The 24,403-nt window shown below is 49.5% G+C and overlaps 1 protein-coding gene across 3 annotated transcripts in view; it reads right to left on the bottom strand.

The window, feature by feature from the left end:
• The window catches only part of SCARB1 (scavenger receptor class B member 1), a 120,068-nt gene extending 96,852 nt beyond the window's left edge, over nt 1–23,216 (bottom strand). Inside the window, exons 1-2 of one of the 3 annotated variants that reach the window (XM_033220132.1) lie at nt 23,119–23,216; nt 19,482–19,577 (exon numbers count right to left, since the gene is read on the bottom strand). In XM_033220132.1, coding sequence (XP_033076023.1) covers nt 19,482–19,577; nt 23,119–23,124 — 102 coding nt within the window. In that variant the 5' untranslated portion in view covers nt 23,125–23,216. Of the gene's footprint in view, nt 1–1,024; nt 1,160–19,481; nt 19,578–23,118 lie in introns of those variants that run through there. The other 2 variants (XM_033220133.1, XM_033220134.1) reach the window with 2 other exon arrangements.
• Between the last annotated feature and the right edge of the window lie 1,187 nt (nt 23,217–24,403).

The following is a 24,403-nucleotide window of genomic DNA, read 5'->3' as shown; positions in this document are numbered from 1 at the left end:
CAAAAGTGATGGTAAAAGTGGTGGTAATGATGGTTGCACAACTCTGTGAATATACAAAAAGCCATCAAATTGCACACTTTATTTACTTTTATTTTTTAAGAGACAGGGTCTCACTCTGTCACCCAGGCTGGAGTGCAGTGGTGTAATCTCCCTAAAGCCTTGAAGTCCTGGGTTCAAACCATCCTCCCGCCTCAGCCTCCTGACTAGCTTGGATGACAAGTATATGCCACCATGCACACCTGTTTTCATTTTAGTTGGGACAGGGTCTCGCTTTGTTGCCCAGGCTGCTCTCAAAATCCTGGTCATCCTCCCACCCTGGCCTCCCAAAGTGCTGGGATTACAAGTGTGAGCCATCATGCCTGGCCAAATTATATACTCTAAATGGGTGAATGTATGATATGCAAATTATATCTCAATAAAAACTGTTATTTTAAAGAAATGGCCAAGCATGGTGGCTCATGCCTATAATCCCAGTGCTTTTGGAGGCTGAGGCAGGAGGATCCCTTGAAGCCAGGAGTTCGAGACTAGCCTGGGCAACATAGCCAGACCCCAGCTATATAAAAAAATAAAAAATGAGCCAGGTAAGGTGGCACGCACCTCTAGTTTCAGCTACTGAGGAGGCTGAGGTGGGAGAATCATGTGAGCCCAGGAAGTCGAGGCTGCGGTGAGTGAGTTATGATTGTGCCACTGCATTTTAGCGTGGGCAACACAGTGAGACCCTGTCTCTCGAGAAAACAAAAAGAAAGAAACCTTTTCATGGCTCCCACCTCATTCACCGTAAAAGTCAAAGCCTTCACCATGGCCCACAAGATCACCATATCTCATACTAGAGAGACAAAGTCAAAACACACCCAGATCGGCACATCTCCCTGACCTCATTCCCCTCCCTCCCCTTGCCCACTCTGCTCCAGCCACACCCCCTCCCTGGAGCTCCTCCACCTGCTACCCGGCTCATGCCCCAGAACCTTTGCACTCCCTGGTCCCCTCCTGGAATGCTCCTCTCCCTAACACCCAGGAGGCTTACCCTCCCTTCCTTCAGCTCCATGCTCCAATGTCATCTTCTCAGCAATGACTGCCTTCCTGCCCACCCTTGGAAAGTTATAAACCACCCACATGACCCTCCCTATCCCCCTTGGCTGCTTCATTTCTCTCTGTGCACCGACCGCCCTCCAGGGCAGGCGTTTGCTTGTTTGATTGGCTTCCTTCCTCTTCTAGGATGAAAAAAGCTCCATTGGGCAGGAATCTGCCTGTTTCGTCCATTGCTGTGCCCCCAGCTCCTGAACATCACGTGGCCCACAGTAAGCCCCTGGTCAGTGTGTGTGGATGAACCACATCTACCAGAGTCCAAGGTAAAAGCTTGCCTCTGCTGCCGGGCCATGCTGCTGCCTGGCGTGGTGGCCTGGGGCAAGTTGCTCAGCCTCTCTGTGCCCCGGCTCCCTTATCAGTGGCTTGGGAATGGTCTGAGTCATGCCTGCACCCTAGGGTGGTCATGAGGATTCTATGGGCTCATCCTGGTCATATGCTTCCCGAGGTGACTGTGTGAGGTGGAGCCAACACCCCCTGCAGGCAGCCGCATGCCCTGTGCCCCACCCCAGCCTGGGAAGAATCACTCTCGTCCCCAGGGGCAACAGAACACACTGCATGGAAGTTGAAGGGCTTCCTTAAAGGAGGCACAGCTGGCTCCTGGCGGAGCAGAGAGCAGAGATGTGAACCAGTGACTTGGCACGAACATTACCACTACGCTGTTTGCTGAGGGAAAGGGAAAAGAGGAAGAAAGTGAAGGAAAGTGAAGAGATGGGGGTGAGAAAGGACAAAGTAAAAAGCAAAGGAAGAGGAAACCTTATTTTTTTTTTCTTTTGAGATGGAGACTCGCTCTGTGGCCCCAGCTGGAATGCAGTGGTGCGATCTCGGCTCACTGCAACCTCTGCCTCCCAGATTCAAGCAATAATTCTCCCTGTCTCAGCCTCCCGAGAAGATGGGATTACAGGTACATGCCACACGCCCAGCTAATTTTTTTTTTTTTTTCTGAGGAGGAGTCTTACTCTGTTCCCCAGGGTAGAGTGCAATGGTGTGATCTTGGCTCACTGCAATCTTCTCCTTCCAGGTTCAAGCGATTCTCCCGCCTCAGCCTCCCAAGTAGCTGGGATTACAGGCACCTGCCATCATGCCTGGATAATTTTTGTATTTTTGTGGAGAAGCGATTTCACCGTGTTGGCCAGGCTGGTCTTGAACTCCTGACCTCAGGTGGTCTGCTCACCTCGGCCCCCCAAAGTTCTGGGATTCTGTGATTACAGGTGTGAGCCACTGCACCCAGCCAATTTTTGTATTTTTAATGGAGATTCGGTTTTACTATGTTGGCCAGGCTGGTCTCAAACTCCTGGGCTCAAGTGATCCACCTGCCACAGCCTTCCAAAGTGCTTGGGATTACAGGCGTGAGCCACCACACCTGGCCAGGAAAGCATTTTAGCCACATTTGCCACCTGGATCGCTGCTGGTGAGGGAGGAAAGAGAGCTCACATGTGCCTGCTAGATTCATTCAGTTCAGATTGAGCTCCTACTCTGTGCTGGGCACTGTTTTGGGGGCTTGGGGACCCAGCAGGGACCATAAGCAAGCCCCTGGCCTCGCAAGTCCTGCATGTTAATAGACAAGCAATAACAATGCGTGATAAACATCATCATTGGTGATTTTATAAAACGTTAGCGCTGTGGGCCCAGCATGGTGGCTCATATCTGTAATCCCAGCACTTTAAGAGGCCGAGGCAGGTGCTTTGCTTGAGCTCAGGAGTTCGAGGCCAGCCTGGCCAACATAGCAAAACCCTGTCACTACAATAAATACAAAAAAAAAAAAAGTAACTGGGCATGGTGGCACACATCTGTAGTCCCAGACACTCAGGAGGCTGAGGTGGGAGGATCACTTAAACTCAGGAGGTTGCAGTGATCCAAGATGTCACCACTGCACTCCAGCCTGGACGACAGAGCAAGACCCCATCTCAAAAAACAAAGCAAAACGATATTAGAGCTGTGTAATCCAATACAGTAGCCACCGGCCTTATGTAGCTATGGGCCACTTGACATGGGGCTAGTCTGACATGAGATATGCCGTGTCATATACATCCCAGATTTCAAAGGCTTTGTATGAAAACAGCATAAAATGTCTCAACATTCTTATATTGATCACACATTGAAATGACACTATCTGAATATCAAGGGTTGAATAATATATACAAGTTAAATTAATTTCACCTGTTTCTTTTTACTTTTTAAAATGTGACCCCTTAAATTATTTTATCTTTTTTTCTTCTTTCAGAACAGGGTCCTCTGTCATAAAATGTTTCAAATTGTGTGTGTGGTTTGTGCACGCTGCGTTTCCATGGGACAGGCAGTTAGAGGACAATGCATGCTTTAGGGGGAGAAACTCAATAGTGTAAATGCTACTGGGGGAGAGGGGTTGCTATTTAAATGGGGTGTTTGGAGACAGCCTCAATGAGAAGGTGACATTTGGGCAAAGACCTGCAGGAAGTGCAGGAACATGTCGAGATCCAGGGAAGACCGTTCCAGGCAGAGGGAACAGCCAGGGCAACAGCTCTGAGGCCGGAGGTGCCTGCATACATTTTCATCAGGATGCGAATCTCTCACGCTGCTGCAAGTGAGTTTTTAGGAACTGTTTCTCTTCAGTAAGTCAAAATGCACCCTGCAATATTGTGAATACCAGAGAAGGTCTCCAGAGCCCCCAAACAGCCCCCTCCAGAAACTCAGCCTCCACTCCTGGACTTTAGCCCCGCGCTAGAGTCTGAATGTGTCCCCTGAAATTTGTACGTTGAAACTGAATTACCATGTGATGGTATTAGGAGGTGGGGCTTTTGGGAAGTGATGAGGTCGTGGGGGAAGAGGCCTCATTGATGAGATTAGAGCCCTTACACACAAGGCTCCAGAGAGCTGCCTCTCCCCTTCCACCAGGCAAGGACGCAGAGAGAAGTTGCCATCCGTGAACCAGGACGCAGGGCCTCACCGCCACCAAATCTGCTAGCACCTTGATCTTGGACTTCCCAGCCTCCAGAACGGTGAGAAATAGGTGTCCATTGTCTGTGAGCTGCCCCAGTCTATGGTACTCTGTTTTAGAAGCCTGAACAGACTGAGAGAGGCCCTGTAAATCCTGTCTTCCTTCAAAATCACACGTTTCTGAGTCGCCGACCACTGACTTCCCTTCAGGAGCCTTTCCTTTCTGACTCAGGGATAGCAATCAATCCTCACCTTTGTCCCTGGCCTTTGGGGACTCTGATATGTCCTCTCTGACAAGGACTAACCCTCCAACACAGACGTGCTTTCCAGGACAAAGGTGCAAGTGTGTGGGGAGGACCCAGCTGGCAGCCGTGAGCTAATGGGCCACTCCATGGGCCAGGTCACCAGAGAAGAGAAGTTTCTATCAGCTCCCACTCTCAACAGCAGCTGGAGAAAGGAGGATGACTCCTATCCCAGGACCCAGAAAGTTCTTCTGAGACCACCTGGTCCTATCCTAACTACCAGAGAAGGGGTGGACATGCTCAATCATTCATTCATTCATGTGGCAAATACTTGCTGAGCACTCACTATGCATCAGGCCTACTGTGTGCTAGGGCCTGGAGGGAGATGGGGAAGAAGGCAGGCAGGTCCTCTCTGCCCTGGCCTTACTTTTTTTGAGACAGGGTCTGATTCTGACACCCAAGCTGGAGTGCAAAGCTCACTGCAGCCTCTATCTCCTGGGCTCAAGCCATCCCCCTACCCTCAACTCCTACAGGCATGTGCCACTACACCTGCTTTTTTTTTTTTTTTTTTTTTAAGACAAGAGTCTTGCTGTGTTGCCCAGGCTGGAATGCAGTGGCGTGATCTCAGCTCACTGCAACCTCCGCCTCCTGGGTTCAAGCGATTCTCTTGCCTCAGCCTCCCTCCCAAGTAGCTGGGACTACAGGCATCTGCCACCACTCCCAGCTAATTTTTGTATTTTTTAATAGAAATGGGGTTTCACCATGTTGGCCAGGCTGATCTCAAACTCCTGACCTCAAATGATCCACCCACCTCGGCCTCCCAAAGTGCTGGGATTACAGGTATGAGCCACCACACCCAGCCAAGCTAATATGTTTTTAATTTTTATCTTTTTTAATAGAGAATGGGGGGGGGTCCCACTATGTTGTCCAGGCTGGTTTCGAACTTCTGAACTCAGGCGATCCTCCCTCCTCGACCTCCCAAAGTGCTGGGATTATAGGTGTGAACCACCACGTCTGGTCTGCCCAGGCCTTTTTAGTAAGGGGGAGAGAGAGAGAGAGATTTATAAATATATTGATAAGCATGTTTAAAGGAAATAAATAGATAATGATTATAGATGGTGCTAAGTGCTAATGAGAGAAATAAAAAGGTAATGCCACAGGGAGATGGGGGCTGGAGAGGGGAGACCAGAAGGGTGAGAGCTGGGGAGGACATTTCTGGCAAATGAACCGGCAAGTGCAAAGGCCCTGTATCAGGGAAGTGCTCACTCTGCCCAGGGAACAGATAATCAGGGACCACTGCGCCTTAGACGGTGCAGTCACCCCAGTTTATACCTCTTGCCCCAGTAGTATAATTAACAGCACCTCCAAGTCACTGCATGTTGGGGTGGCCTGTGACACCCCAACTGCACTGAACTGAAACACACAGGCTGGCTGCAGCTCTCGAGCAAAGGTCACGGTCCCTGGAAGGCAGCCCTCTCTCGACTCCTCTCTCCTCCCGGGTTCCAGGCGACACTCCCTGCCCTCCTACCCTCCCCCAGGAGCGGGAGCAGCTTCACTCTTCGTTTTGTTTTCCCTGCAGCTTTGTATATATCCTCGAAGTCTCCAATTTCGAGTGTTCTCTCCACTTTCTGCTCAGACCACTGCAGGAACTGATTCTGTGGTGGGAAAGGAATCAGAGGAGAGAAAGAGAGGCTTAGAGGCAGCGTCCAACTGTTGAGGTAGAAGCCTGGAGGTAACAGCCGGCACAGTGGCTCATGCGTGTAATCCCAGCACTTTGGGAGGCCAAGGCGGGAGGATGGCTTGAGGCCAGGAGTTCAAGACCAGCCTGAGCAACATGGTGAAATCCCCTCTCTACTAAAAATATACAAAATTAGCCGGGCTTGGTGGCATGTGCCTGTAATCCCAGCTACTCGGGAGGCTGAGGCAGGAGAATCGCTTGAGCCCAGAAAGTAGAGGCTGCAGTGAGACATGATCGTGCCACTGCACTCCAGCCTGGGCAACAAGAGTGAAACCCTGACTCAAAAATAAAGAAAAAAAAAAGTAGGCTGTCTTTAGAAAAAAAAAAGAAGAAAGTTGACTAATAGTTAAAAACAGCAAGTCTGGAGCTAGACAGTCCAGGTTCAAAGCCCTGCTCTCCTATGGACACATTACTTAACTACCTGGGCCTTGATTGTCCCATCTGTAAAATGGGACTAATAAGACCCACCTCAGAGGTGCTGAATAAGTGAATCGCTTGAACCTGAGAGGTAGAGACTGCAGCGAGCCGAGATCATGGCACTGCGCTCCAGCCTGGGTGACAGCAAGACTCTGTCTCAAAAAACGAAAAACAACAACAAAAAAATTAACATAGAATTACCATGTGATGCATCAATCTCACTTCTGGGTATAAAAGAAATGAAACCGGGGACTTGAAGAGGAATCTGAACACCTGCGTTCATTGCAGCGCTGTTCACGATGGCCCAACGGTGGGAGCAACCCGAGTGTCCCCTGATGGGTGGTGGGTAATAAGCTGGGGCCCACCCACACGTTGGAATAGGATTCAGCCTGGAAAAGGAAGGACATTCTGACACACATTGCAACATGCACGGGCCTTGAGGCAGTTACGCGAGTGAAATAAACCAGCCACAACAGGACAAATACCGTACGATTCCATTTGCATGAGCTCCCTAGAGTAGCCAGATTCACAGAGACAGAACGGAGAATGGTGGGTGCCAGGGGCTGGGGGAGGGGGGTGGGGTATTACTGATCAATGCATATGCAGTTTCCATTTTGCAAGATGAAAGAGTGCCAGGAGGGATGGTGGTGATGGTTACACAACAGTGTGGATGTCCTTAATGCCACTGAAATGTACACTTAGAAATGGTTAAGATGGTAAAAACAAACAAACCACACAACAAAAGGCTGAGCCAGAGAGAGGATAGGAGCCTCCCACAAAGTGCAAGTTTGGGGTCAAGAAATCTGTTAGGAGGCTTGAGGGGACCTGAGCAATGCGGAGCAGCTTTGATCTGTCTTTGATCAGGGAGGCAGAGATAAGATGTGGGTGGGGCAGGCTCAGGGAGGACAGCAGGTCCACCAGGCCCTCTGGAGTGTTCTCTGAGCCTCCAGACAGGGAATGAGGGGACCCAGGGCCCCCAAACTGTCGCCAAGCCCACTCCTGGGGACTTCGTAACTTCTCCACCCTGTCCTGAACCAGAGAGAAAAATGCTGGCAAGTGTGACAGGAGCCCGTGTCAGCTTCCCTGAGCAACACAGACGCAGACCCAGGGTCTGTCTCAGAAAGGAGTCCCCACCACACAGGGAGGAGGGATCAGAGCCGCCCAAGATCCCTCCCAACCAAGGGTATTTGGGAGATTCACAATTGGGGCGACAGAGCCTGGATTTCTAGACAAGTTGCTCAACTCCTCCAGGCCGTGGGTGCCCCTCTGAGCCCCAGGTGTCCCCTCTGAGCCCCAGCTGCTCCTCTCAGCCCACGGTATCCCCTCTGAGCCTTGGGTGTCTCTCTGAGCCCTGGGCCCCCTCTGTACAGTGGGAAAGAGAGGTGTACCAAGGGTGGAACAGTGGATACAGCCCCCAGTCTATTCAAACTCAGTTCGCTATTTCTTATCACTGTGCACCAGTAACTCTAAAAAATGTCAACGATAAAACATTCCTCCTTAAACTATCTTTTATTGGTCTAAGTCTGAACCGGGAGTTGGCAAACTACAGCCCGAAGGCCAAACCTGATCCCCAGTCTGTTTTTGTAAATAAAGTTTTACTGGAACCCAGAGACACCTAATCATATAGTTTATGGCTGCGTCCAGGCTACAATGGCAGAGTTGAGTAATTTTAACAGAGGCCCTGTAGTGCAGAAAGTTAAAATAGTTATTATCTGTCACTTTACAGAAAGAGTTTGCCAATCTTTGGTCTAAACAATTGCTGTGGTTGAGTTTTAATAATACATATGTGAGTTTCAGATTAGCACAATCGTCTTACTTTCCTTTTAATAAATACTGTATTCCTCATGGAGTTGAGTTCAGAGAACTCCATGTGCCCCTACACACACAGACACACACATTGACACACACAGATACACAAACACATGCACATGTTGTTTGTGTGTACAAACAACACACCCACACAGACACACTGACACACACAGACACACACATTAACACACACACATTGACGCACACAGAGACACATATTGACGCACACAGACACACAAACACATGCAGAGACACACAGAGACACACTGACACACACAGACACACACATTGACACAGACACACACAGACACACACATTGACACACACAGACAACACACAGACACACACAGACACACAAACACACACATTGACAGAGACACACACACTGACACACGCAAACACACACACAGACACACACATTGACACACAGACACACAGACACATGCAGAGACACAAACACACACACAGACACACAGTATTTTACTGAACTTGAATAACTATCTCTTTTTTTCTTTATTTCTACACAGCAGGGATAGAAGAATAAATATTATATTAGGCTGGTCACAGTGGCTCATGCCTTTAATCTCAGCACTTTGGGAGGCTGAGGCAGGAGGATGACTTGAGCCCAGGAGTTTAAGACCAACCCTGGCAACACAGTGAGACACTGTCTCAAAAATAATTTTTTCTAATTTAAAAGAAAGGAGGGCCGGGCGCGGTGGCTCAAGCCTGTAATCCCAGCACTTTGGGAGGCCGAGACGGGCGGATCACGAGGTCAGGAGATCGAGACCATCCTGGCTAACACGGTGAAACTCCGTCTCTACTAAAAAATACAAAAAACTAGCCGGGCGAGGTGGCGGGCGCCTGTAGTCCCAGCTACTCGGGAGGCTGAGGCAGGAGAATGGCGTGAACCCGGGAGGCGGAGCTTGCAGTGAGCTGAGATCCGGCCACTGCACTCCAGCCCCGGCGACAGAGTGAGACTCCGTCTCAAAAAAAAAAAAAAAAAAAAGAAAGGAGAAGTGGGGGGTGGTTCATGGATACAAAAATAATCATTTAAGGCCTGGCGCGGTGGCTCACGCCTGTAATCCCAGCACTTTGGGAGGCTGAGGCAGGCGGATCATGAGGTCAGGAGATCGAGACCATCTGGGCAAACACAGTGAAACCCCGTCTCTACTAAAAAATACAAAAAATTAGCCAGGTGTGGTGGCAGGCGCCTGTAGTCCCAGCTACTTGGGAGGCTGAGGCAGAAGAATGATGTGAACCCGGGAGGCGGAGCTTGCAGTGATCGGAGATCACGCCACTGCACTCTGACCTGGGCGACAGAGTGAGACTCGTCTCAAAAAAAATAATAATCATCATCATTTAAAAGAATGACTAAAACCTACTGTTTGCACAACAGGGTGACCAGAGTCAATAATAACTTAATTGTACATAGTAAAATAACTAAAAGAGTAAAATTGGAGGCCGGGCACGGTAGCTCACGCCTGTAATCCCAGCACTTGGGAGGCCGAGACGGGCGGATCACGAGGTCAGGAGATCGAGACCATCCTGGCTAACACGGTGAAACCCCGTCTCTACTAAAAAATACAAAAAACTAGCCGGGCGAGGTGGCGGGCGCCTGTAGTCCCAGCTACTCGGGAGGCTGAGGCAGGAGAATGGCGTGAACCCGGGAGGCGGAGCTTGCAGTGAGCTGAGATCCGGCCACTGCACTCCAGCCCCGGCGACAGAGTGAGACTCCGTCTCAAAAAAAAAAAAAAAAAAAAAAGAAAGGAGAAGTGGGGGGTGGTTCATGGATACAAAAATAATCATTTAAGGCCTGGCGCAGTGGCTCACGCCTGTAATCCCAGCACTTTGGGAGGCTGAGGCAGGCGGATCATGAGGTCAGGAGATCGAGACCATCTGGGCAAACACAGTGAAACCCCGTCTCTACTAAAAAATACAAAAAATTAGCCAGGTGTGGTGGCAGGCGCCTGTAGTCCCAGCTACTTGGGAGGCTGAGGCAGAAGAATGATGTGAACCCGGGAGGCGGAGCTTGCAGTGATCGGAGATCACGCCACTGCACTCTGACCTGGGCGACAGAGTGAGACTCGTCTCAAAAAAAATAATAATCATCATCATTTAAAAGAATGACTAAAACCTACTGTTTGCACAACAGGGTGACCAGAGTCAATAATAACTTAATTGTACATAGTAAAATAACTAAAAGAGTAAAATTGGAGGCCGGGCACGGTAGCTCACGCCTGTAATCCCAGCACTTTGGGAGGCCGAGGCGGGTGGATCACAAGGTCAGGAGTTCAAGACCAGCCTTGCCAACATGGTGAAACCCCGTCTCTACTAAAAATACAAAAATTAGCCAGGTATGGTGGTGGGCGCCTATAATCCTAGCTACTAGGGAGGCTGAGGCAGGAGAATCACTTGAACCTGGGCGGCAGAGGTTGCAGTGAGCCGAGATCACCCCACTGCACTCCAGCCTGGGTGACAGAGCGAAACTCCATCTCAAAAAAAGAGAGCATAATTGGATTGTTTGTAACACAAAGGATGAATGCTTGAGGGAATGGACACCGCATTCTCCATGACATGATTATTGCACTTTGCTTGCCCATATCAAAACATGTACCCCATAAATAGATACACCTACTATGTACCCACAAAAATTTTAAAAATTAAAAAGATGATCCATTCAGAGGTCAAATATGAGATACATGCCGATGGGGACAAGTAATATCTCGGAGGGTTTTTGTGAGGATGAAATTAAGCAAGGGTGATGATAGATACCATTGGTTGCCTTTCCGAAATTCACTTTTTTCAACCCCTTTCTTGAAGGCAGAGGGTCTGTCTGCTTCCCGGCGGCCACAGATGCTCAAAGAGGGGGACCTCGTTCCCCCATGCGGAGGAAATCCTGATCATTCTCAGCCATCTTGGCAATACAGTTCCTCTCACTATGACTGGCTTAGGGGTGGACATGTGAGCAAATGCTGGTCAAAAACACGAGCGATCCCAGCACTTTGGGAGGCCGAGACGGGTGGATCACGAGGTCAGGAGATCGAGACCATCCTGGCTAACCCGGTGAAACCCCGTCTCTACCAAAAAATACAAAAAACTAGCTGGGCGAGGTGGCGGTCGCCTGTAGTTGCAGCTACTCGGGAGGCTGAGGCAGGAGAATAGCGTAAACCCGGGAGGCAGAGCTTGCAGTGAGCTGAGATCCGGCCACTGCACTCCAGCCTGGGCAACAGAGCAAGACTCCATCTCAAAAAATAAAAATAAAAAACACGAGCGGGGGTGAGCTAGGGGAATTCTTGGAAAGGTTTCATTGCTGATAAAAATGGACCAAGGAAGAGATGCTTCCTGCACGTGTCCTGTTGGATGAGATGCCCAGACAGAGGCAGCCACTGTGCCCTGCAGAAAATGCCAGAGCAGAGAGATGCAGAGAACCTGGCTCTTCTGGGATCCCCTTGACTACTGAAACTGAGAGCCGGCTGGGCGTGGTGGCTCACGCATGTAATCCCAGCACTTTGGGAGGCCGTGGCGGAAGGATTGCTTGAGGCCAGTAGTTCAAGACCAACCTGGCCAACATAGTGAGACTCTGTATTTTAAAAATAAAAATATAAATAAATAAAATTTAAAAAGAAATTGAGAACGCCAGGCCCAGTGGCTCATACAAGTAATCCCAGCACTTTGGGAGGCCAAGGTGGAAGTATTACTTGAGGCCAGTAGTTCAAATCCAGTCTGGCCAATATAGTGAGACCCTGTCTCTATTTTAAAACTAAAAAGGTTGGGCACAGTGTCTCATGCCTGTAATCCTAGCACTTCGGGAGGCCAAGACAGGTGAGGTCAGGAGTTCGAGACCAGTCTAGCCAACATGGCTAAACCCCATCTCTACTAAAAATACAAAAATTAGCCAGGCATGGTGGCACATGCCTGTAATCCCAGCTACTCAGGAGGCTGAGACAGGAGAATCACTTGAACCAGGGAGGTGGAGGTTGCAGTGAGTCAAGATCACGCCATTGCACTGCAGCCCGGGCGACAGAGTGAGACCCTGTCTCAAAAAAAAAAAAAAAAAAGTGAAACCAAGAACCCCAAAGCTGCCTTGCCTCAGGACTTCCCCTTATATGGAAATAATAAATATCTTTATTGTTAAACCACTTGGGTGCTTTCTAGGACTTTCAGCCAAAAGCAGTCTCAATGGCTACAGATATAAACCCAGCGGAAAAATAGCCGGCAGCCACAATCAACAGCTTTACTGACTTTGTCCTTCAGTGAGTATTCACAGACTGCCCCCAGTGCGCCGGGACCGGGGACTGCAGCTCATGAAAAGGGGTTTCTTTCCTAGAGGCACACTCCAGGGGCTGCAGACAGACACCAAAGCAAGTCCAGGAATAAGCCACCAAAACAGCTTCAGATAATGTTCAATGCTGGCAAGAAACAAAACCCAGCAGTTTGAGAGAGAGCGAGTGAGGGTTTGGGTTCTCTGGGATGGTGACGTTTAACGGAGAACTGGATGAAGACCCAACCATGGGAAGACCCAGAGAGAGTATTCCAGGTGGAGGGCATAGCACGCGCAAAGGCCCTGAGGTAGGAGTGAACTTTGTGCGTCGGAGGAACTGAACCATGGAATGTAAGAGCATCACCATTGTGGCAGCAGCTTTCAAGAAAGTATCTAAAAACTTTACACACACAAAAGGTCCACAATCCTAATTTCTGGCCTCCTTTTTTTTTTTTAAGATGCAGCCTCAAACTCCTGGGCTCAGGTAATCCTCCCTAGTAGCTGTGACAACAGGCACCCGCCACCACACCTGGTTCTGTCAGACTGTAACTGAGCACTTCTTATGGGCAAGGGGGCATGTGAATCACCTTCTCATAAAGATCACACACCAGTGGGACAAAGAGATTCCTCTCACATCAATGAGTCTGCCGTGACACCTGAGAAAACGCTCCCAGGGAGAGGAATCCGCCTCGGTGAGGGCGCATTCCAGGGGCACAGAGCGGACCTTTTTCAAAGCGAGTGGATTGTGTTACTTTCTGCTTGAACTCTGTTGGTTTCCTGTTGCATAAACTCCAGGTCCTCCCCAGGCCGCCTTCCTCTGCCTCCCTCTCCACTCTCTGGAATGCAGCCACCCTCGCTTCCTTCAGTTCTTCCTATGGGGTCAGCCCGTGCCCACCGCAGGACCCAGCACAGGCTCTGAGCCCCGCTTCAAACACTCTTCTTGTTTAAAAGGGCGCCATGGAAGCTTTTTCTAGAGGCAGCTCCAGCCTCATCTCCTCATAGAGGCCTTCCTCAACCAGCCCTTCTTTTTTTTTTTTTTTGGAGGCGGAGTCTCACTCTGTCGCCCAGACTGGAGTGCAGTGGCGCAATCTCGGCTCACTGCAAGCTCCGCCTCCCGGGTTCACGCCATTCTCCTGCCTCAGCCTCCCGAGTAGCTGGGACTACAGGCGCCCGCCACCTCGCCCGGCTAGTTTTTTGTATTTTTAGTAGAGACGGGGTTTCACCATGCTAGCCAGGATGGTCTCGATCTCCTGACCTCATGATCTGCCCGTCTCGGCCTCCCAAAGTGCTGGGATTACAGGCTTGAGCCACCGCGCCCGGCCTCAACCAGCCCTTCTAAAGTAACATTCTTCTCTGGCGCAGTGGCTCATACCTGTAATCCCAGCACTTTGGGAGGCTGAGGCGGGCAGATCACTTAAGTTCAGGAGTTCGAGACCCGCCTGGCCAATATGATGAAACCCCCATCTCTACTACAAATGCAAAACTTAGCCAGGTGCAGTGTGCACCTGTAATCCCAGCTACTCAGGAGGCTGAGGCAGGAGAATTACTTGAACCCAGGAGGCAGAGGTTGCAGTGAGGCGAGGTCACACCACTGCACTCCAGCCTGGGCGACAGAGTGGGACTCTATCTCAAAAAAAAAAGAAAGAAAGAAAAAATTAACTGGGCGTTAATAGGGCGTTAATTAATAGGTGTGTCTGTAGTTCCAGCTGCTCTGGAGGCTGAGGCGGGAGGATTGCTTGAGCCTGGGAGTTCAAGGCTGCAGTGAACTATGATTGTGCCACTGTACTCCAGTCTGGCCAACAGAGTGGCCCTATTAATTAATTAGAGACCCTGTCTCTAGAGACCCTGTCTCTAATTAATTAATGCTCTTTAGTCCTGTTTTATTTTCATCGTCATCCTGTTTTATTTTCATCACACCCTGACATCGTCCGTCCTGACTTTTCACCACTTGTTTCCTCCATGTTTCTGCAGAGAAACACCATGAGGTGTAAAAGCCTCACCTGGCCTCACAGCTGAATCCCCAGCACCAGCACAGGGCCCGGTGCATGCAAGGGGCATGATGGTTTGTGGAATGAATGAATGAATGAATGAGGGACCTAACCCCACTGGAGGAAGTCAGGAAAGGCTTGCTGAAGAAGTGGTATCTGAAGTGGCATTGATGGGTGAGAAGGAGTTCGGCTGTTCACCCCGACTTTGGCCAATGATTAGAACTCCCTGGGGGCCAGCGCTTGTGGCCTGCACTCAGTGGTCTCCCAGGGTCTGGGTCGGGCACAGGGGTTGGTGTGTGTTGAAACTCCCTGTGTGATTCTCATATGCACACTAGGCTGAGAGCCGTTCATCGGGGGTCTTGGTTCTCCTCCAGGTGTTCTCCAGGGCAGCAGTACCAGGCCACCTGGGAATGTGATAGAAAGGCAGGTTTTCAGGCCAGGTGTGGTGGCTCACACCTATAATCCCAGCACTTTGGGAGGCCAAGGCTGGAGGATAACTTGAGCCCAGGAGTTTGAGACCAGCCTGGGCAACATAGTGAGATACCATCTCTTCAAAAAAAAATTGTTTTAATTAGCCAGTCATGGCGGCAAGTGCCTGTAGCCCCGGCTACTCAGGAGGCTGAGATGGGAGGATCTCTTGAGCCTGGGAGGTCGAGGCTGCAGTGAGCCATGTCCACACCACTGCACTCCAGCCTGAGCAATAAAGCAATAGCCTGTCTCAAAAAAAAAAAAAAAAAGAAAGGAAGAAAGAAAGAGAAAGAGAAAGGAAGGAGGAAGGAAGGAAGGAGGAAGGAAGGAAGGAGGAAGGAAGGAAGAAGGAAGGAAGGAAGGAGGAAGGAAGGAGGAAGGAAAGAAAGAAAAGAAAGAGAAAAGAAAAGGAAAAAGAAAAGAAAGAGAAAGAGAAGGAAAGAAAGAAAAGAAAGGAAGGGAGAGAGGGAGGAAGGAAGGAAGGAAAAGAAAGAAAGAAAGTAAGAGAAAAGAAAAGGAAAAAGAAAAGAAAGAGAAAGAAGGAAAGAAAGAAAAGAAAGAAAGGGAGGGAGGGAGAAAGGAAGGAAGGAAGGAAGGAAGGAAGGAAGGAAGGAAGGAAGGAAGGAAGGAAGGAAGTCAGGCAAGCAGATTCTGAGTCCTCACCCCAGACCTTTGACTCAGACACTGGGGAGTAAGGCCCAGGAATCTGCATTTTCACAAACCCTTCAGGGGCTTCTGACTCACTCTGGAATGACGGGTGGAACAGAATCTTCCAGAAGGACAAATGCTTTCAGCCATGCCTGGTGTCAGAGGCAGGAGCTCCCACACTTACGGGCTGCCTGGCTCCTCACCAAGACAGGTCCTAGACTGTCTCTGAGACTATCTTTTCCCTTGAGGCAGCTGAGAGCTGCAGCAGCTTCAGATGCCTCCAGATCCTAGGACCTTGAACTTCAACTCGAACTTGGCTCTAAAGTGTCGCCCTCAGCGAGAGTTAACGCAGTTGTGCCCTGGCTCCATGAGTGGGTGGACCGGGGCCTTGCTCGCTCCTTCCTCCCCGACTCTGCCCCACGGGGAAGAGAGAGGCTGTCAGGGACGGGGGCCTTGCTCGCTCCTTCCTCCCCGACTCTGCCCCACGGGGAAGAGAGAGGCTGTCAGGTGAGAAGGCGTTTGTTTCAACAGTGTATTTATGAGTCCCAAGAACTGAGGATAAAGTTTCTGAAATACTAGCCGGAGGATGTCCCTCTTCGAGAAAAAGAGAACAAGAACAGCGCAGTTACCCAGCTTTGTTATTTATGTAACAATAGCAGGACATTTGAATTCTTTCTCTTTTCATCCTACTTCCACTCCCCACACTAACCTTTCTAATCACTAACATTTCTCTTGTTTTGGTGTTTTTTGCATCCTTTCATTCTCCCTATCTGAGGTGGGTAGAATTGTGTCCCTCCAAAAAAAGATACGCCCAAGTCCTAGGCCCCTGGTCCCTGTGATTGTAGCCTTATTTGGAAATAGGGTCTTTGCAGACGCAATTAAATCAAGAGGAGGGCCTGCAGGATTCGGGCGGGCCCTGATCCAATAGGAAAGGGGTCATTATAAGAAGAGGGACAACGGGCTGGACGCGGTGGCTCACGCCTGTAATCCCACACTTTGAGAGGCTGAGTCGGGCGGATCACCTGAGGTCAGGAGTTCGACACCAGCCTGCTGAACATGGCGAACCCCCGTCTCTACTAAAAATACAACAAATTAGCTGGGCGTGGTGGCAGGTGCCTGGAATCGCAGCTACTCAGGAGGCTGAGGCAGGAGAATCATTAGAACCCAGGAGGCGGAGGTTGCAGTGAGCCAAGATCGCGCCACTGCACTCTAGCCTGGGCAACAAGAGTGAAACTGCTTCTCAACAAAAAAAAAAAAGAAGAAGAAGAAGATCTTGTCACAGAGGCACATACAAAATGTCATGTGCCATCAAGGCAGAGATTGCAGTGCTGTATCTGCAAGCCAAGAAATGCCGAGGGCTGCTGGCCCTCAGAGGTCGAAGGAGGCAATGACGTTTCCTCCCCACCCCAGGCTTTGGAGGGCTCTGCTGACACCTTCATTTCTGATTTCTGCCCTCCAGAAAGGTAAGAAATACATTTCTGTTGTTCTAAGCCACCCAGTTGGCGGCACTTTGTCCCGCAGCCCCACAGGACTGACGTACCCTCTCCACCCTCTTCCTTTAGCCCAGCGAGAGTTCTTGCGCTTGGGCAAACAGCAGAGCCACCTGGAGGTTTAGTGACACCCAGAGGGCTGGCCCCACTCCTGGAGTGCCTGATTCAGGAGGTCTGGGTGGGCCTGGTAACTGCATTTTCAGCAAGTTTCCTGAACTTGCTGGTGCTACTGGTCTGCGGACCACACTTTGAGAACTGCTGATCCAGATCACACCATCTCCTGCCTGGATGACAGCTCCAGTCCCCTAACTGGCCAGAACCCTCTCCCCTCCTCCCTTCCCCCTCCACCGGCAGGCAGGCTGAGCTTTCTAAAACACCTAGGAAATAGTCACTCCCCAATGTAGAACCTCCAGGGGCCTCTCACGGTCTGCAGGACAAAGTTCAAACACCTTCGAAGGCCACTGCAGTTGCCTGGTCTCAGCTGGGATGCTCAACAGACTCCCCACCCACCCCCAGGCACAGGAAGGAGGGAGAAAGAGATGCTTTCAAGAATCATTTTTGTTTTAATTTATCAAATAATTGTGAATAGCTACAGTGTTAGTTTGCTAGGGCTGCCATACAAAGCACCACAAACTGGGCAGCTTAAAGCAACAGAAAGCCGAGCACAGTAGCTCATACCTGCAATCCCAGGTCTTGGGGAGGCCGAGGTGGGAGGATCACTTGAGTCCAGGAGTTCAAGAGCAGCCTGGGCAACATGGCGAAACCCCATCTCTACAAAAAATACAAAAATTACCCAGGTGTGGTGGTGCATGGCTGTACTCCAGCTACTTGGGAGGCTGAGGTGGGAGGATTACCTGAACCCAGGGAAGTTGAGGCTGCAGTGAGCCGAGATTGTGCCACTGCATTCCAGCCTGGGTGACAGAGTGAGACCCTGTCTCAAAAAACTAAAGATATATAAATAAACAGAAAGTTTACTCTCTGGAAGTCTGGAGGCTGGAAGTCTGAGACGGGGATGTCTGCAGGGGCCACGCTCCCTCTGAAGGCTCCGAGGCTCCTTCCTCGCTCTTCCAGCTTCCAGGGGACTGGCTGGCAATCCTTGGGGCTCCTGGGCTTGCAGATGCCTCTGAGGTCATGGGGCCATCATTCCTGAGTCTGACACCATCTTTCCCGTGTACATCTGTGTTCACAAGATGGCTCTGCTCTTACAAGGACATCAGTCCTGTTGGATTAGGGGCCCGAGCTGCTCCAGCAGGATGTCATCTTAACTCATCTGCAATGACCCTACTTCCAAATGAAGTCACGTTCTGAGGTATCAGAGGACAAGGCTTCAGCCTATCTTTTTGGGAACACAATTCAACCCATGACAGATTTTATTTTTCTTTTGAGACAGGGTCTGGTTCTGTCGCCCAGGCTGGAGTGCAGTGGCACAGTCGCAGCTCACTGCAGCCTTGACCTCCTGGGCTCCAGCAATCCTCCCGCCTCAGCCTCCCGAGTAGCTGGGACCACAGGGATGCACACCATGCCCAGCTTTTTTGTTTTTTGTTTTTTGTTTTTAGATAGAGTTTCACTCTTGCTGCCCAGGCTGGAGTACAGTGGCGCCATCTCAGCTCACTGCAACCTCCGCCTCCTGGGTTCAAGTGATTCTCCTGCCTCAGCCTCCCAAGTAGCTGGGATTACAGGCACCCACCACTACACCCGGCTAATTTTTGGTATTTTAAGTAGAGACGGGGTTTCACCCTGTCGGCCAGGCTGGTCTCAAACTCCTGACCTCAGGTGATCTGCCCGCCTTGGTCTCCCAAAGTGCTGGGATTACATGAACCACTGTGCTTGGCCTATTTTTTTATTATTGTTTGTAGAGACAGGGTCTCCCTATGTTGCCCAGGCTGGTCTCCAGCTCCTGGGCTCAAGTGACCCTCCCACCTCTGCCTCCCAAAATGCTGGGATTATAGGTATGTGCCACTGCACCTGGTCCCATGGCAGATATTGATCATGATAATAGCTAATATTCATTAAGACGGAACTTCACGCATGGCAGTGTTCTAACTGTTTTACATTTAACTCACTGAATCCCCACATTCGCCTCTGGAGTTAGAACCAATACTATGTCTACTTTTCAGATGAGGAAACTGAGGCACAGAGAAATAAAGTCACTTGTTCAAGGTCACACAGGGACACAGGGAGGGAGTAACCAGGCCCGAATTTGAACCTGAGTTGTTAGATGCTGGAGTCTGAGCTTCACAAAATCCAAGAGAAACAGAAAGAACAGAAAGGCCTATTAGATGAAAGCGAGGCCCTCCCTCACCCCCGACACCTGTTCTCCTCTTGCAAAATTTGGGAAACATGTGGTAATTAATGTTCTGCAAAAGCAAAGAGTAGAGAGTACGAGATCATCAAAGCACCGTCAGACTGGCTTTTACCCACCTCACTGTGGAGTGGGCGGGTTATTTTGAATTCCAGCGGAGCGGTGGGGTCCTTCCTTATCTTCAGGGGATACGTTCCAAGATCCCTAGCGGACGCCTGAGACCTGAGATAGCACTGAACCCAGTATAGACTGTTTTTCCCCATGATAAAATTTAATTTATCATTTAGGCACAGTAAGAGATTAACAACAATAACTAATAATAAAATAGGCCATGCGCAGTAGCTCACGCCTGTAATCCCAACACTTTGGGAGGCCGAGGCAGGCAGATCACTTGAGGCCAGGAGTTCAAGAGCAGTTTGGCCAACATAGCAAAACCCTGTCTCTACTAAAAATACAAAAATTAGCTGGGCTTAGTGACACATGCCTATAATCCCAGCTACTCAGGAGGTTGAGGCAGGAGAATAGATTGAACCCAGGAGGCAGAGATTACAGTGAGCTGAGATCATGCCGCTGCACTCCAGCCTGGGCAACAGAGTGAGACTCTGTCTCAAAATAAGTAAATACATAAACAAAACCAGGTAAAACATTGAAATATATATATACAGTATGTGTGTGTGTATGTATATATACACACAATATATAATTATATAGATAGATATATATAATTATTTTTAGAGATGGGGCCTCGCTCTGTCACCCAGGCTGGAGTGCAATGATGCGATCATAGCTCACAACAGCCTCTACATCCTGGGCTCAAGCGATCCTCTCAGTTCAGCCCACAGAGTAGCTAGGACGGGACGACAGGTGCATGCCTCCATGCCTGGCTGATTTTTTTTTTTTTTTTTTTTTTTTTTGAGGCGGAGTCTCGCTCTGTCTCCCAGACTGGAGTGCAGTGGCCAGATCTCAGCTCACTGCAAGCTCCGCCTCCCGGGTTTACGCCATTCTCCTGCCTCAGCCTCCTGAGTAGCTGGGACTACAGGCGCCCGCCACCTCGCCCGGCTAGTTTTTGTATTTTTAGTAGAGACGGGGTTTCAGCGTATTAGCCAGGATGGTCTCGATCTCCTGACCTCGTGATCCGCCCGTCTCGGCCTCCCAGAGTGCTGGGATTACAGGCTTGAGCCACGGCGCCGGCCTTTTTTTTTTTTTTTAAGACAGAGTCTTGCTCTGTCACCCAGGCTGGAATGCAGTGGAGCGATCTCTGTTCACTACAACCTCCACCTCCTGGGTTCAAGCGATCCTCGTGCCTCAATCTCCCAAGTAGCTGGGATTGTAGGCGCCTGCTACCACACTGGCTGATATTTCTTTATATTTTTAGTAGAGACAGGGTTTTGCCATGTTGGCCAGGCTGGTCTCAAACTCCTGGCCTCAAGTGATCTACCTACCTTGGCCTCCCAAAGCGCTGAGATTACAGGCATGAGCTATCATGCCTGGTCTGATTTTTTTTTTTTTATTTTGTTGAGATGGGGTCTTGCTATGTTTACCAGGGTGGTCTCGAATTCCTGGCCTCAAGCAATCCTCCCACCTCAGCCTGCCAAAGTGCTGGGATTACCGGTGTGAGCCACAGTGCCTGGCCCCCTCGTTATTTTTTGTTTCTAGAATTTTCCTGGCAATTTTCCTTTATTCACATCTTTTGGTGAACTTGGGCACCATTTTCTCAAACCTCCCAACATTTTGTGTTCGTATTTTAATTGGGATTGTGTGGATTTCTAGTTAAATTTAGCAAGCTCTTGGCATCTTTCCAAAGCTGATTCTTCCTCTCTAAGAAGAAAGATTGTCTTCCCATGAATGTCTCTTTTTATATTTCAACAATAGTATAAATTTTTTAAAGGTTTTTATGTTTGTATCCTCCATATTCCTTGGGAAGTTTGTTGTTAAATATTTTATCATTACAGTTGCTATTGTCAACAAGATCTTTTCTTTCATTAGAAGTAAAGTGGCTGGGCGCGGTGGCTCACGCCTGTAATCCTAGCACTTTGGGAGGCTGAGGCAAGCGGATCATAGGTCAAGAGATCAAGACCATCCTGGCCAATATGGCAAAACCCCGTCTCTACTAAAAATACAAAAATTAGCCGGGTGCAGTGCTGCACACCTGTAATCCCAGCTACTTGGGAGGCTGAGACAGGAGAATCACTTGAACCCAGGAGGCAGAGGTTGCAGTGAGCCAAGACTGTGCCCCTGCACTGCAGCCTGGGCAACAGAGCGAGATTCAGTCTCAAAAAAAAAAAAAAAAAAAGTAAAAATCAAAGTTGTATAAAAAGGGCCAGGTGCAGTGGCTCACGCCTGTAATCCCAGCACTTCAAGAGGCCGAGGTGGGCAAATCACCTGAGATCAGGAGTTCGAGACCAGCCTGGCCAACATGGCGAAACCCTGTCTCTACTAAAAATACAAAAATTAGCTGGGCATGGTGGCGGGCACCTGTAGTCCCAGCTACTTGGGAGGCTGAGACAGGAGAATCACTTGAACCTGGGAGGCAGAGGTTGCAGTGAACCAAGATCACGCCACTATACTCCACCTGGGTGACAGAGCAAGACTCTGTCTCAAAAAAAAAAAAAAGTTGTGTAAAAAGGTGAAAGCCGGCCGGGTGCGGTGGCTCAAGCCTGTAATCCCAGCACTTTGGGAGGCTGAGATGGGCGGATCACTAGGTCAGGAGATCGAGACCATCCTGGCTAACACGGTGAAACCCCGTCTCTACTAAAAAATACAAAACAAAAACTAGCTGGGCGAGGTGGTGGGCGCCTGTAGTCCCAGCTACTTGGAAGGCTGAGGCAGGAGAATGGCGTAAACCCAGGAGGCGGAGCTTGCGGTGAGCTGAGATCCGGCCACTGCACTCCAGCCTAGGTGACAGAGCCAGACTCCGTCTCAAAAAAAAAAAAAAAAAAAAGTGAAAGCCACCTGTGTTAGGGTATACGTTAAGCTGCTAAGAGACCCCAAAATACAGTGGCTCTAACAAATTAGAAACGTATTCCTCTCTCCCTTAACATTGCAGAGGTGGCTACTAGTCTAAGAAGGCAGGAGATTCATCTCCATGTGGTCACCCAGGGACCCAGGGACCCAGCATCCAGCTGCTCCACCATCCCCAGGGTCAGAGCTGGCTTCTCGAACCCTGTCCATGTTCCAGCTCAAAGAGAGTGGGAAAGGTTAGAAGGTTAGGAGCTTCCCTTCTAACCGTGTGGCCTGGAAGTATTCCCATCATATCATCTACCTGTATCTTATAGGCCAGAACATAATCTCGAGGTCACACCTAGCTTCAGTGGAAGCTGGAAAACATCACCTCTAGCTGGGTGACATATGCCCCTCTGGAACTTTAGGGACTCTAAAACTAAAAAGAAAAGAGGAATATGAGCCAGGAGTCATGCCTGTAATCCCAGCACTTTGGGAGGCCGAGGCAGGTGGATCACGAGGTCAGGAGTTCGAGATCAGCCTGGCCAAGATGGTGAAACCCCGTTTCTACTAAAAATACAAAAATTAGCCGGGCATAGTGGCGGGTGCCTGTAATCTCAGCTACTCGGGAGGCTGGGGCAGAAAATTGCTTGAACCCGGGAGGCGGAGGTTGCAGTGAGCCAAGATCACGCCGCTGCACTCTAGCCTGGGCAACAGAGTGAGACTCTGTCTCAAAAAAAAAAAAAGAAAAAAGGAATATGGTAATTGGGGAGCAATTAAAAAATCTTCCCCACACTGTCCCACTTTTGGCCTTACCCTCATCAATAACTGGCACACTGTAGACACAAATTGCAGATAGAAATTTTATGATGGGCAGCAGTTTTAGATTCTTCCTGTGGTCTCATTTCCATGTTCTTTGGAGTTTCTGAAAAATAAAGAACTGAAATTAGAGTTTTTCCCAGCATCGAGCTGACAGGAGGAACTGAGTTCTTATTAAGTGGAACAAAGCAAGAACTCTTGTATTCCCACAGAACAGACGCTAATGCTGTTCAGAGAAAATGGCTTTCTCCTTTAAAAAATAACCTCTTTGGGGCCAGGTTATGGTGGCACATGCCTGTAATCCCAGCACTTTGGGAGGTTGAGACGGGAGAATCACTTGAGCTCAGGAGTTTGAGACCAGCCTGGGCAACACAGTGAGACCCCTTCTCTACAAAAAATACAAAATACAAAAATAAGGTGGGTGTGGTGGTGCATGCCTGTGGTCCCAGCTACTCAGGAGGCTCAGGTGGGAGGATCACTTGAGCCCGGGAGGTAGAGGTTGCAGCGAGCTATGATCACACCACTGCAATCCAGCCTGGGCGACAGAGAACCCTCTATGAAAAGAACAACAACAACAAAAAGAAATAACCTCTCAAATCAAGACAGAGCTGGCTGGGTGCGGTGGTTCACACCTGTAATCCCAGCACTTTGGGAGGCCAAGACAGGAGGATCACCTGAGGTCGGGAATTTGAGACCAGCCTGGCCAACATGGTGAAACCCCATCTCTACTAAAAATACAAAATTAGCCAGGCATGGTGGTGCATGCCTGTAATCCCAGTACTCAGGAGGCTGAGGCAGGAGAATCACCTGAACCCGGGAGGCAGAGGTTGCCGTGAGCTGAGATCGTGCCATTGCACTCCAGCCTGGGCAATAAAGAGTGAAACTCCGTCTTAAAAAAAAAAAAAAATTCAAGACAGAGCCTTCATAAACCTTCATGAAAGGAGGGCCGAGGAGCATGGCTGGGATCTTTTCCAGCATGTGGGCTGTGTTCCTCCCAGCAGTCTTTAGGAATTATCCACTCCAACTCCCTTGTCTTACCAAAGGGGATACTGAGGCCCCCAGAGACCACTCATAGCCAAGGTTCATTTTACATAAAAACAAATTGCACAATTGTCTGTGGAAATGTTACATTAGAAAACTCAAAGAAAGTCACCAGAAAGCTATACAGCAAACGTAATAGAGGTTGTCTCTGGGGAGGGAAGTCAAGGTAGGGCAAGACTTACTTTTTGCCAAAACCCCTTTTATATACAGTGATGGCTTTCTTTTCTCTCTCTGTCTCTCT

This window comes from Trachypithecus francoisi, unplaced genomic scaffold, assembly GCF_009764315.1.
Source record: "Trachypithecus francoisi isolate TF-2019V2 unplaced genomic scaffold, Tfra_2.0 Lachesis_group11, whole genome shotgun sequence".
Lineage (NCBI taxonomy): Eukaryota > Metazoa > Chordata > Mammalia > Primates > Cercopithecidae > Trachypithecus > Trachypithecus francoisi.
This window is presented reverse-complemented; position numbering and strand designations above follow the sequence as displayed.